Genomic DNA, 13,650 nt, shown 5'->3' with positions numbered 1-13,650 from the left:
TCCTTCCTCCATGTTCAGGACACCTCTTTTTTTTATATTTTATTTTTTGGGAGAGGTTTTTGCTATAGGGCGTGTGGCTCGCCAGAAAGACAGAGACAGAGATAGAAAGTGAGAAATCACCCCCGAGGGGGGATGGCCATGCTGCAATCCCTTCTCCTCCATTCTCCTCTCGGGATCTTGGGCACGCACGCACACAAGCCTGGCATGAGTTTAAGCCACTGGGTCTGGGACTCAGACCGCGGTCGACTGCATGGGAGTCCAGCGACATTGCCATTATGCCAACTGCTGGTCCTGAATAAATAATTCCTTAAAAAAAAAGAAAAGAAAAACTGGGTTTTAGTCAGAGCTTTGTCTTCAAAATGACCATTGTGACTTCTTTTTTTTGGGAGAGATTTTCGCTATAGGGCGCGTGCGCTCACCAGACAGACAGAGAGAGACATAGAGACAGAAAGCAAGAAATCACCCCCCGGGGGGGATGGTCACGCTGCAGTCCCTTCTCTTCCATTCTCCTCTTGGGATCTTGGGCATGCACGCACACACACCCGGCGTGAGTTTTAAGCCACCAGGTCCGGGACGCGAACCGCAGTCGACTACGTGGGAGTCCAGCGACATAGCCATTACGCTAACTGCTGGTTCCCCAGTCAATTCATTTCTAAGGGAACAATTACTAGGTAATTCTGGGATCCTTTTTAGCACTAACATCAGGTGTCCAAGACTAGAACTGGGAAATCCAAACCCAGAATGTGAAAAGCAAATCAACTTGAATCTGCCACTACGTGATGTCCTGCCAGAGATCACTATCAGGCCATGAATGGTAAGCCACAAAGCCAGAGAGCCACCTCTAACATGTGACAAGTACTTCAGCACTGCAGCAGCTAAGGGACTGTGGACCCTGATCGGATCATGCTCTCTCAGAACTGGCCAGGATCTGGACCAGCACTAAAGTTGGTAGTTGCACAAAAAGTTGAAAAGCACTCAGAATCTATGGAACATTTACAGAAACCTATCTTTTAAGAGGTGTCACAGGGGCCAGCAGGAGGCATGCAGGTGGCATGGTGGTTAAGGTGCTGGGGACCAGGATACCTCTTTTTAAAATTTTTATTTATTATTATTTTTTGATTTATTGTATGTCACATGCACTCACAAGAGATTGAGAGAGAGAGGGAGAGAGAGAGAAAGCAAGCTGCCAGGTTTGAGACTCAGACTGCAGTTAGCCATATGGGAATCCAGTGTCTTAACCACCATGCCACCTGCTGGCCTCGTAAATGTTTTTTTAAAAGAAGCTTGGAATGGTATTATCTGATCCAGATTAGTAATGGTTTCAAAATATTTATATTACTTTAATTCTGAAAGGACAGACAAAAGCCATGGCACGTAGCTTCAGGAGTTGCCTGAGTCCCAAGCCAGTGTTATAAGCAGTCGTTTTCCAGACTGAGCGTAGATGCGTAGGAGCGACAGCGCAGGCATTCTTGCTTTTTAAAAAAAAAACAATTCTAAGTTGGGTTTAGACTCTCAAATGCTTGTATGCATGCGTTGAGTTGTTCACGTACAGGCCAGTCTGTAACCCAGTGGTTAAGAGAGCTGGACCCCACATGGCTGAGCGCAGTTCAAATCCTGGCCCAGTGGCTTGAGTGAAATGCTGAATTCATGTATGTGTGTGCCCCATATCCCCACAGGGTGGAGAGATGGGGGAGAAGAGGCTGTGGTGTGACCATATCCCATTGGGGTACTCTCTCTCCCTCTTCTCTAATGAGTGCACACACCCTCTTCCCATTGGGGTACATGTGTGCTCTCTTTCTCTCTCCCCTCTCTGGTGAGTGCACATACCCTCTGGCAATAAAAAAAAAAAATCACCCTTATCCTATGTATTAATAAAATTCTTTTTAAAATGATGATCATATAAGCTGGTTTTTAATGTATCTTTTTACTAACATATTTGCTTTCCACAGACTTCCCACCTCCTAGATGGTGCTCACTACTGTGGAAGATCACACAGGGATGGTTCTCTCAGTGATCTGGTCCTATCCAGTGATCAGCTGCCCAGATAGGCTTGAACGCCCCAATTGGAATGGGGAGGGTTCCTTCCTTTCTTTCTTTCTTTATTTTTTTTTTTGCTTCACAGTGGTAGTACAGTGGGTAATAGTGATATTAGCAATTGATATTTACTGAGCTCATGTATTTGCTAGAAACTTTTTTTTTTTAAATTGTCAGAGGGCATACATGCTCACCAGAAAAAGACAGAGAGAGAGAGGGAGGGAGAAGGCATGTCCCAGTGGGGGTGTGTCATGCCACAATCCCTTTTCTTCCATCTCTCCAACCCATTGGGATTCTGGGCATGTATGCATACACGCCTGGAGTGTGTACATGTGTGCATATGTTTTAGTTTTTGCTATAGGACATGTGTGCCCTTCAGAGAAAGATGAGGATTGGGAGATGGAGAGGTGAGAAGTCACCTTCCACCTCCACCCTATGAGGAATGGCCATGCTGCCATCTCTTCTAGTCTCCTCTTGGGAGTTTGGGCACACACACGCCCAGTGTGACTTTCAAACTGCACAGTGGCCATGACGGAGCCAGCACTTTAACCTCCAAGCCACCTGCTGGCCTCCTTGCCTGGTGTGTTTTTCAAGCTGCCAGGGCTGGTGTTCAAACTGAATGGTCGGCCATGTAGGATCCAGCTCCCTTAGCCACTAGGATGTAGGGCTGGCCCAAGACATCTTTTCTTTTTGTTTTGCTTCTATTAATAACATGGTCTTTAATAAAAGAAATAGCTTTATATTATAAATACATTTATATTACTTATAAAGAGAGGAAACTTAGCCAATTTGGGAGATTTAACTTAAACACTTAATTCTTTTTTTTTTTTTTTTTGGAGAGGTTTTTGCTATAGGGCACGTGCGCTCGCCAGACAGACAGAGAGAGACAGAGAGACAGAAAGCAAGAAATCACCCCCCAGGGGGGATGGCCACACCACAGTCCCTTCTCCTCCATTCTCTTCTCGGGATCTTGGGCAGGCACGCACACGCGCCCGGCGTGAGTTTTAAGCCACCGGGTCCAGGAAGCGAACCGTGGTCGACTACGTGGCGGTCCAGCAACATAGCCATTACGCTCACTGCTTGTCCCATACACTTAATTCTTTATCTTACACTTCTAGTAATAGCTTCAAAATAATGTAGTCATAAATCGACAGAACCAAAAAGAGAAATACACCAACCTTCAGTCATAATTAGAACTGCTAGCATATTTTTTAAGTAATTGATAGAATAAGTAGAAAAAAAATCTCTGCGAATATAGAAGAACTGAACACGTTAGCGATGTTTAGCCCGTGGCGGGCGGCAGCCAGATGACGGTCCCCGAGGAGCATGTGGACTCTCCTGCAGGCCCGGGTGTGCAGGAGCTGTGCTGTCCAGGCTGTGTAAGCACATTCTGTGAAGTGATGTGGTCGCCTGTCCTGTATTTCCCAGAACCTGCCTTTCTCCAGTGACACGTCACTGTAGTCTTTTTTTTTTTTAATTAAAACTTTTTTTTAGGTTTTTGCCATAAGGCAAGTGCTCGCCAGAGAGCGACAGAGAGGGACAGAGAGAAGGAATGTGAGAAATCACCCCAGGGGGGATGGCCACGCTGTAGTCCCTTCTCCTCCTTTCTCCTCTTGGGATTCTGGGCACACAAGCACACGCACCTGGCGTGATTTTCAAGCTACTAGATCTGGGACTTGGAGTGGGTCTGGGACTCAAACAGTGATCAGCCATGTGGCAGTTTTGTGACTTAATCACATGCCACCTGCTGGCCCCTATATTCTTTTTTATATAGTATAATTTTAGAAGTAAAATTTAAGATATCAGAAAAAAATATTCAAATTATTGTAATTCTTCATTACTTGGCTTGTATTTCCAATTCTTTAATAATGTATTTTTAAAAAATATTATTTATTTAATTTTATTTGTTATTATTTTTAAAATTTTATTTATGGTTGTTATTATCTTTTTAATTTGACCAGAGAGAGATAGAAAGAGCAGAAACAGAAAGTAAGCCACCAGATCCAGGACTTGAAACGTGCTCAGCCACATGGGAGTCTAGCGCCTTAACCACCACACCACCTGGTGGCCTTGTATTTGTTATTATTTTAAAAAATGTATTATAGGGCACATGAGCTCACCAGAGAGAGGGAGAGAAAGCCAGTCATCAGGCCTGGGACTTGAACTGTGGTTGGCCATGTGGGAGTTCAGTGCGTTAACCAGCATGCCACCTATTGGCCCTGGCCTATAATAATCTTTATCATCTCCTTAAACCTTTCCAATGCAGTTTCCTCTTTGAATTCTAGATTCTAAACCAGGCATTGACCACGTTGAGAATTTATCATGTGCGATATTTTCTCATTTGTGCATCTCATTTCTGCTCTTTTACCCACACAGATACATACACGCACATTTGGGGTGTGTGTTTAGAACAGGCCCTACTACCACTGGATGACACAATGGATCTCTTCCTGTTAGACTTACAGACACACTGCTTTACTTCTCTTCTGCTTAGAGAACTTAACTTACATTTACCCGGGCAATATCAAGTATTCTAGGGAATAAATTTTATGGATGGATGGACACTGTTTACTTGGTGAATGGTGGTTGTTCCTCTGAAATGTTTCAATTGGCGTTTCAATAGAATATTACCCAGCATAGCCAAAAGTCTGCATTTGTGTTCAAATTAAATTTAGTAGCTAAAATTATTTTTTGAGAGGTTTTTGCTATAGGGCACATGCACTTGCCAGAAAGAGACAGAGACAGAAAGCGAGAAATCACCCCCCAGGGGGGATGGCCACACAGTAATCCCTTCTACTCCATTTTCCTCTTGGGATCTTGGGCACGCATGCACATACACGTGCCCGGCGTGCGTTTAAACCACCAGGTCCGGGACTGGAACCACGGTCGACTACATGGGAGTCCAGCAACATAGCCATTACGCCAACTGCTGGTCTCTATATTTGACCATTTTAATCTTAATGTAAGAAAACTAAAGTTCACTATTTCAACTCCAGAGGGAAACAAAACACGTGTAAGATTTGTGTTTGTATCAGGCTGTCTGCTGGCTGGTGTGAGGGGTATGGACTATCACAGAAATTCAAGCATGGACTGTAATATGGCTGGGACTATGAGATTCAAAGGTGAAGAGAACCTTTGGAATCAGAATACCAGAGCTGTTCACAGGTGCTGGCAGAACTGCACTCTGGCGCTGGCCTTGGGGACGGAGCTGCTCTTCGAGGGCCTCTGTCCATTCTCATCCAGTCGCCACTCAGAGTTTCTGCTCACTCTTACTTTTGGCCACCAGACCCCAGCCCCTCATATAGTCCCTCCTCTCAGCCCCAACAGTAATTGGTGTTTCTTAGTTCACATTTCTGACGTGGAGGATCTGTTGCTTACCTTATTTCTAGTTAAGTTCACCAATTTGTGCATTAGCTGCTTTGAGTCAACCCCTCTCTCTTCATCCCCTAGAGAATGGGGAGGCAGGCAGTCACTTCATACATTTTAGATGGAGCATTTTCTCTTCAAAAATGAGCAGGCGTCATGACCAGTAGTAAACTCAGAGCTCCACCTGCTGTTGTGTTGTGTTGTGTTGGATTTTGTTGTGTTGTGAAATGCCATCCCCCACTCCTTAGATGCATTCCTCGCTCTGTCTCTGTGCTCTTTGAGCACTTCGTTTTCTTCTTCACAGTGGCACTTACCAGGTTGATTGCAAATTATGTGCTTAAATATTTATCATTCTACTGAATGATATGCTTTTGAAGATTGGCACCATGTTTTATTCATCTGCATATCTTTAGCATCTGACACATAATAGCTGGTGTCGCGTATGTGGGAATTGAATTGTTGATGACTTTCCCAGCTGATGCAGTATGAAGGTATCAAACTCTTAGTATTTTTTCCTCACATTTTCTGTTTCCTTAAAATAAGGCAGTTAGCTACGTAGAGGGTGGGAGATAGGGAAAAGGATAGTACTTTAATGAAGGAAGCTAATTTGTAATGTGGAGGCTTGAGTTGTCATTTCATATTAAGTCAGGGATATGACATGGATAAAGCATAGACTGTTGTGAGGAGCCTCATAATCTAGTAGGGACAGCAAACTTGTAAGACATAGTTGTGATGTAGTGTTATAAATTAATTAAAATTGTGTTCTAGGTGTGATGGTCACACGGAGAAGAGTAATCACCAGTTCGTGGGATGGTCAGGAATGACTTTAGATAAGAGACTGTTCTTGAACTGCGTCTTAAAGAAGGAACAGTAAAAGTTGGTCACATGAACTAGGTGCTGGGGAAAATAGGTACATTGATAATTAGGAGTTGGAGAGCAATTTAGGAAAAAGAAAGTGGGCCATGCAGAGCTTAACAACATTGCCATGGTTCTGGAAATTTGTGAATAAACAAAGCAGCTTTTCTCCTTTGTGGAAATATTCAATAGATTCTAATGGAGAGAGGAGTGAAAAAATGGGAAGTAAATATATAGGATATCAGATGGTGAAAAAAAGCATGTTGGAGAAAAATATAGCTAGGAGGCTGGTAGGTGCTGAGAAGAGCAGAACTTGCTGTCATTTCTTGGTAGGTTGTGGACAGCTTCATGAGGAAGGTGACATTTGAGCTGAGAGCTGAAGACTATGAGAAGAGCCCATACCAGGTAACCAGGCAAAGAGTATTCCAAACAGGAGGAATAATTCAGCTCAGATCCCTGAATCCTCATGAGGGTTTTTAGGATCCTCCTTGGAAGAGCTCTTCTATAACCATGGCTCTTCCTCAGCAGACACAGCGACGCACATGGTGGTGAGCTCCAGGACTGGCCCTTGTAGCTCCCCACAGCAGTAACTCACCTGATCTGCGCAGTCTGTCTCTTGAGTCCACTCTTCCTCAGTCTCTCAATTCAGATATTCTCTGGCCTCATCCGTGATCTCACTCAATCTTAGACATTACTTTAAAAATGTCAGTTGTCAACTTCCTGCATAAATTTCTCTAGTAGTTTCTCATTATCATCTCATGGTATAAAAGCCACACCACCTAGCTTGCTGGTAAAGGCCTAGCTTGCCAGTTCAATTTTTGCTCTTTCCATTTCTCCTCTGTGAACTTTCTTACTTTCAGTCTTTGTGTAGGTATTCTCTCATTATTTGCCATATTTACACTTAATATAATTTTAGTTTTCTCTATCCTACCATGATAATTCCTGATTGTCATTTTGCTAAAACTTTAAGCTTATTTATTTCTTCCATGAATATGAGAGACAGATAGGAGGTGGCAGGGAAGGGTTGGCAAGAGAGAGAACAGAGAGATAGCACGCCCTGTAGGGCCTTGCACTGTGATCCACCCCCAGCTTGAGCCTGACCTGGATCACAGGCATGTGCCCCACGTATTCGAGGAGGCCTCTGGATTTGAACCAGAAACCTTCCCACATGGGATTACCTTGCAGAGTGTTGTGTTTGACCACTGTGCCACTGTCTAGCCCCTTGTTTGTTGTTTAAGACCCAAATCGAGTGTCACCTTTTTTGGTACTTGATCTGCCTTTGTCTTTCAGAAAGCATGCAGGTATTATGGTACTTACTGTGTTATAGAAATTTTCTTCTCTTAATTGGTGGTGCACTTGCCAGAGAGAAAAGGAGAGAGGGAGAGAGAGAGGGAGGGAGGGAGGGATTCCTGATTGTCATTTTGCTAAAACTTTAAGCTTATTTATTTCTTCCATGAATATGAGAGACAGATAGGAGGTGGCAGGGAAGGGTTGGCAAGAGAGAGAACAGAGAGATAGCACGCCCTGTAGGGCCTTGCACTGTGATCCACCCCCAGCTTGAGCCTGACCTGGATCACAGGCATGTGCCCCACGTATTCGAGGAGGCCTCTGGATTTGAACCAGAAACCTTCCCACATGGGATTACCTTGCAGAGTGTTGTGTTTGACCACTGTGCCACTGTCTAGCCCCTTGTTTGTTGTTTAAGACCCAAATCGAGTGTCACCTTTTTTGGTACTTGATCTGCCTTTGTCTTTCAGAAAGCATGCAGGTATTATGGTACTTACTGTGTTATAGAAATTTTCTTCTCTTAATTGGTGGTGCACTTGCCAGAGAGAAAAGGAGAGAGGGAGAGAGGGAGAGAGAGAGGGAGGGAGGGAGGGAGGGAGGGAGAGAAAATGAACCCTAAACAGGGCGCAGCCACACCCAGTCCTTCCCCACATTTCTGCATCCTGACAGCCTGGAGAGTTCTACAAGCCACTTGAGCTGAGGTTCAAGCCGCTGGGGCTGAGCTCTGGGCCTGGCTCCCTCTGTCCATACCCCTCTGCCCGTTGCGGGCTGGCCCGGTGTGCGGGGTGTTCTTTGTTCCTGTGTGCTCTCCACCGGACTGTATCCTGAGGGTACAGGCTCCATCCTTTTGTTCCCAACCTGGCTTCTCGTCTGGTGTCTGCTGTAGGTGTTCATGAATGTCTCTTGCATGAAAAAATAAACTCTTCTGAATTGTCAATTATTTTTCAGATTCGATACATTTCTCAGACTCAAGGTTTACCAGGGGAGCAGTTGTTAAACGTGGGTACGAAATCAACAAGATTTTTTTGCCGAGAAACAGATATGGCTCATTCTGGTTGGAGATTAAAGGTAATGCATGACAAATATAATATTTAGGAAAACAGTTTTGTGAAATATCTCGTATGCTTGGATGATGCCTTCCATTTCAATTTTATTTTATTGCATTTCTTCTTTCTTCGGAATCGTCATTTCTGATCCTTTCTTATTTAAGAAGAAAATGCTCAGATGTTAGTTCATTCTCTAATCTGACATCATTCTTAGGAACTCATTTAATTTTTTAAACTTCTATGTGTATAACTATATTTCTGTGTTTCATGTTTACTTCCTCCACTCGTTTTTACCTTATTGATAGGACAGGGACTTAGCCGCTGATTTCATGTCCCAAACACTTTAGGATCTTTGGGGAGTCACTAAACCCTTTATGATTAACTTCATAATTAGTTATTTTGTTCAGGGGGCTTGTTATATATGTAATAGTTTTCTTGGCCTGGACCAAGCTTTTCTCAGTTTTGTTTTTTGGGTACTTTTTCCATATTTGATAGTTATTCTTATGCAACTACTTCTTGCCTTAAAATATTCAATATATTAGACTAAATGTACCAGGATTAATGACTAGAAGTATACACATGATGGGTAATGGTGTATTATTTTTCCTCTCTGACATACGCTACAAGACACTGGAAGAGCATGAGGCAGAGACGGGAATGAAGTCTAAAGAAGCCAGGAAGTACATATTCAGCAGCCTGGATGACATAGTGCATGTGAGTCCGCTGTCGGGGCTGTTGACCTTCACATGGGTAGGACTGGAGACAAACACCGAGGGTGCCAGACGTGTCACCCCTTTTCTCAACGACTGCAGACTGTTCAAGGTTTTTAAGTTTTCATACAAAATCGATAAGAGTTTTCAACTTTCCAGGAACCAAATTACCTTTATCATGTTTTGCTTATGTGGGTTTTTTAATAAAAGTATTTCACTCTAGAGGAAAAATTCTAGCAAACATTTTTTCTCCTTCAATCATTTTTCCTTAATTCAGAAAAACTATTTCCTTGTTCTTCCCTTTGTTTTAATTTTATTTTAAACAGTGAAACTTTAACATAAACTACTCTCTATGGCTTATTTTTATTTGATGACCTGAAATTGTACATTTCTTAGGTGAATACAGTGATGGATTTGGAAGGAAGTGATCTTTTGGCTGAGAAAGCTGACAGAAGAGAATTCGTTAGTTTGTTAAAGAAGATGCTGCTGATTGATGCGGATTTGAGAATTACTCCAGCTGAGACTCTGAACCATCCTTTTGTTAATATGAAACATCTTCTAGATTTCCCTCACAGCAATCAGTACGTTACTTTAAAATCTTTTAAAAAGGTCGTGGAAAAATAATAATTTTTGCATAGGAAAAATGCATCTTGACATTTCTGACAACCTAATCATTCTGTAGAAAATCAGAGTGTTAGAAAAATGTTTTAATTTCTTCACTAAATATAAGCAAACTGAGTTGAAAGAGGTTCCGTTGACTAGACCAAGTTCACAGAAATTAGTCGGGGCAGAGAACAGGACTGCAGTCCAAATTGTAATCTTACGTTCTTCCTCCATTGTACTGTACTCAGAGTAAGGCTGAATTGTTTTATATTTACACGTGATGTTCTTACCTCAGTAACTGGGCCTACAGGTGGCATGGTGGTTAGGGCACTGGACTCCCACTTGACTGATCCTGGTTCAAGTCTTGGACCTGGTGGCCTGTTTTCTTGCTTTCTCTCTCTCTCTCTCTCTCTCTGATAAATGCATGTACCCTGAAGCAAATAAAAAACTAATAATAGGGATAATAAAATTAAATTCGTAATTCTTTAGAAGAATAACCAGGCATATAGCAAAAGAAATGATAAGTTTTCAAAGTTGCAGTTAAGTTTTTTTCTTGCATATTGTGCTTTATTTTTCCTCCCTTGATTCTCTACCTTTCACACTCTGCCAACTACCCCCTTCTCCCACACTGTCTCTGGTATGTGCAGTTGTTTTCCATACCTTTTTTTTTCACATTTTATTGATTCACTGAAGATTTTTTTTTTTTTTTAATTTTATTTACTGATTATTACTCTTCTATTTGACCAGAGGGAGACAGAGAAAGAGAGGGAGAGGGGGAGCCACTAGATCCAGGACTTGAGCCATGGTCAACCATGTGGGAGTCCAGCACCTTAACCACCATGCCACCTGCCGGCCCCATTCACTGAAGATCTTAATTAATTTAAAGACTTTCAATAGCAAGTACAGCTGATATATACATATTTATGAACACATGTCTGACTTCAGATATAAACCTGAGTGAGTTAAGTGAACATACTATAAAGAAGCACCTCGCTGGAGCTATATGGTTTACTGCAGTCATTAAATAGGTATTAATAGGTATTTCTTAATGCATTTTTAATTAAACAAAGTTTTAGTTTTAATAGATTAAAATAAAAAAATGTTAAAAGAAATTTACTTAAAACTTAAAGCCAGGGAAAAGGTTAGGATTCAGTTCAAATAGGAGGTAGATGAACCTATTGACAGTTCAAGAGAAGACAAAAACCCTTAAATATGGAAATCAAAGCAGTGAAGAAAATCAGTAATGTTTTAGTCTAAAGTAAAAAAAATTCTATTTTACTAGTTCAGACTCAAGTAATTAATCTCTCTACTGAGTTTGCAGTGTTACTGTGGTCTGGTCTTTCCATTTAAATAAACTCGGGAGTTAACGTTCAGCTCCTGACGTGTCCCTACCATGAGGCTGGACGTCCTCTTGGTTGTTTCTTGTATTCTCATTTCTGTGTGTCCGACTTTAGTTTTCCTGGGATAGCACTCCTTTCAGCACTTCTTGGAGAGCTGGTCTGGTGCTGGTAAATTCTTCCAGGTTTTGTCTATCTGAGAATGTTTTTGTCTTTTTTTCCCCATATGAAAGATAATCTTGCTGCATACAGTATTCTTGGTTGAAATTGTTTTTCACGTAACACTTTGAATTTATTTCCCCAGTCTTTCCCTGCTCGCGTTATTTTCAATGAGAGGTTCGACGTTAGCCTAATGGGATATCCTTTGAAAGTAACTTGACGTTTCTCTCTTGCCAGTTTTAGTGTCTTGTCTCTGTGGTTTTGGTCATTCTGGCTATGATGTGCCTCAGGGGAGATCTTGGGTTAATAATATATGGGGACCTTTGTATTTCTTGGGTTTGAATATTTGAGTGCCTGTCTAAGTTTGGAAAATTTTCTTCCAGGATTTCACGGAATAGAAATGCCCTATTCGTTTCAATTCGTTTCTTCACCTTCCGGGATACTGATGATCCGGATGTTTGGGCTCTTACTGGTGTCTAGTCTTCTTGGATCTGGATATTTGAGTGCCTCTCTAGGTTTGGAAAGTTTTCTTCCAGGATTTCATGGAATAGAAGTCACATTTAAGTTTCTATAGGCCTTAGATTCTGTCCTCTTTTGAGACCTGCAAACTCCATATTCCATTTTCCTTCAGAGCTTTCGGTTTCATTTTTCCTCCTCTTGATCCTCTGATCCTCTTTGCATTGTGGAAGAAAAGGAAAGGATAATTTTTTTTTCTTTCCTTTTATCTTACTGGAGAAAGAGAAAGAGAGGAAAGTGAAAAAGCACCCCCTAAGGTGGGGAGGGGATGGTCACGCTGCAATCCCTTCTCTTCTTGGGTGTTTCTGCATATGCATGCCCACATGCCCGGCATGTTTTTTCAAGGCACTGAGTCGGGGGAACCTGACCTGTGCAGTGAGCTATGTGGGATCAAGTACCATAACCACCTTGCCACTGGCTTGCCTGGAAAGGAGATTTTTCACAGGTTAGAAGAGAAGAACAGGTGGGGGTCTTCATAAAGTTCATGGGACATGTGTATTGTAAAGAGAATGTGCACGGATTTCAGAAAACTTTTTGCATCAAAATAAACTTGAACTTTAATTTTATTTTTCTAGGAACATTTTTTTAAAAAGAATCATTTAAATTTATTTATTCATTAATTTATTTTAATTTGACCAGAGATAGACACAGAGAAAGAGAGAGGGAAAGCGAGAAAGCAAGCTCCCAGGTCCAGGACTCGAACCATGGTCAGCCATATGGGAGTGTCCAGCGCCTTAACTGCCACACCACCTGCTGGCCCCAGAACTTTGTCTTTTTTAAAAAGTACTTATTGTATGGGTAGGCAGGTGGCATGGTTGTTAAGGGTGCTGTACTCTCCCACATGACTGACCACGGTTTAAGACCTGGATCTGGTGGCTTGCTTTCTCAGTTTCCTTCTCTCTCTCTCATTCTGTCCCTCTCTGGTCAGATGAAAAACAAATAAATAAAGTTAAATGAAAGAATTCTTTAAAGAAGCTTTTTATTGTATTCTGATTTTATGTATTATTATTACTATTTAGTTTGCTATAGAACATGTACACACACCAGAGAGACATACAGAGAGACATGCAGAGAGAGAGAGAAAGTGAGAAAGCAAGTTTCCAGATCCAGGACTCAAACACTGGTCAGCCGTGTGGGAATCCAGCACCTTAACCAGCACACCACCTGGCCCTTCTAGGAACTTTTTCAAGTCCCCTTGTCTATGCTGAAATTGGAAAAGACTTTACCAGAGTTATCTTAGGCAAATTTTGCAAATTCTTTGAGCCCAGACCTCTTTTTTTTAATGAAATGAAGAGAATAAGTGACTTAAAACAGCTTCCCATAATGTTTTGAGTTATTTTACTTAATTTTGTCTATTATTATTCTTTTTAAAATTGGCTATAGGGCATGTGCACTCACCAGAGGGAGAGAGAGACAGAGAGAAAGCTGCTAATCTGAGACTTGAACTGTGATAGATCGTGTGAAACAAACAAAGGAAAGGCACCCTCTAGAGGGTCTCATCACTCTGTGGCCCCCTCTCCCAGCCCTCAGACAGAGTACAGAGCACCCACGCTCATTCCAAGCATGTTTTCTTTAAAAAAAAAAAAAAAAAGGATTATTTTATTTAACTTTATTATTATTATTTTTTGATTTGACCACGGAGAGAGAGAGGATAGTGAAAAAATGAGCCACCAGGTCCAGGACTCGAACCACAGTTGGCCACATGGCAGGCCGTCTGGGGCTCCCCAACACCACATC

General features: G+C 42.0%; 1 protein-coding gene across 6 annotated transcripts in view; it reads left to right on the top strand.

Moving 5' to 3' along the window:
• The window catches only part of HIPK3 (homeodomain interacting protein kinase 3), a 108,738-nt gene that overhangs the window by 65,300 nt on the left and 29,788 nt on the right, over window positions 1-13,650 (top strand). For all 6 annotated transcript variants that reach the window (XM_014593083.2, XM_006162113.3, XM_006162112.3 and 3 more), the window contains exons 4-6: window positions 8,491-8,610; window positions 9,216-9,302; window positions 9,695-9,879. In XM_014593083.2, coding sequence (XP_014448569.1) covers window positions 8,491-8,610; window positions 9,216-9,302; window positions 9,695-9,879 — 392 coding nt within the window. The remainder of the gene's footprint in view (window positions 1-8,490; window positions 8,611-9,215; window positions 9,303-9,694; window positions 9,880-13,650) is intronic.

The sequence above is a fragment of the Tupaia chinensis genome, unplaced genomic scaffold (genome assembly GCF_000334495.1).
Source record: "Tupaia chinensis unplaced genomic scaffold, TupChi_1.0 Scaffold139733_1, whole genome shotgun sequence".
Taxonomy (NCBI): Eukaryota; Metazoa; Chordata; class Mammalia; order Scandentia; family Tupaiidae; genus Tupaia; species Tupaia belangeri.
Note: the sequence above shows the minus strand (reverse complement) of the source record. Positions and strands in the feature narration are given on the sequence as shown.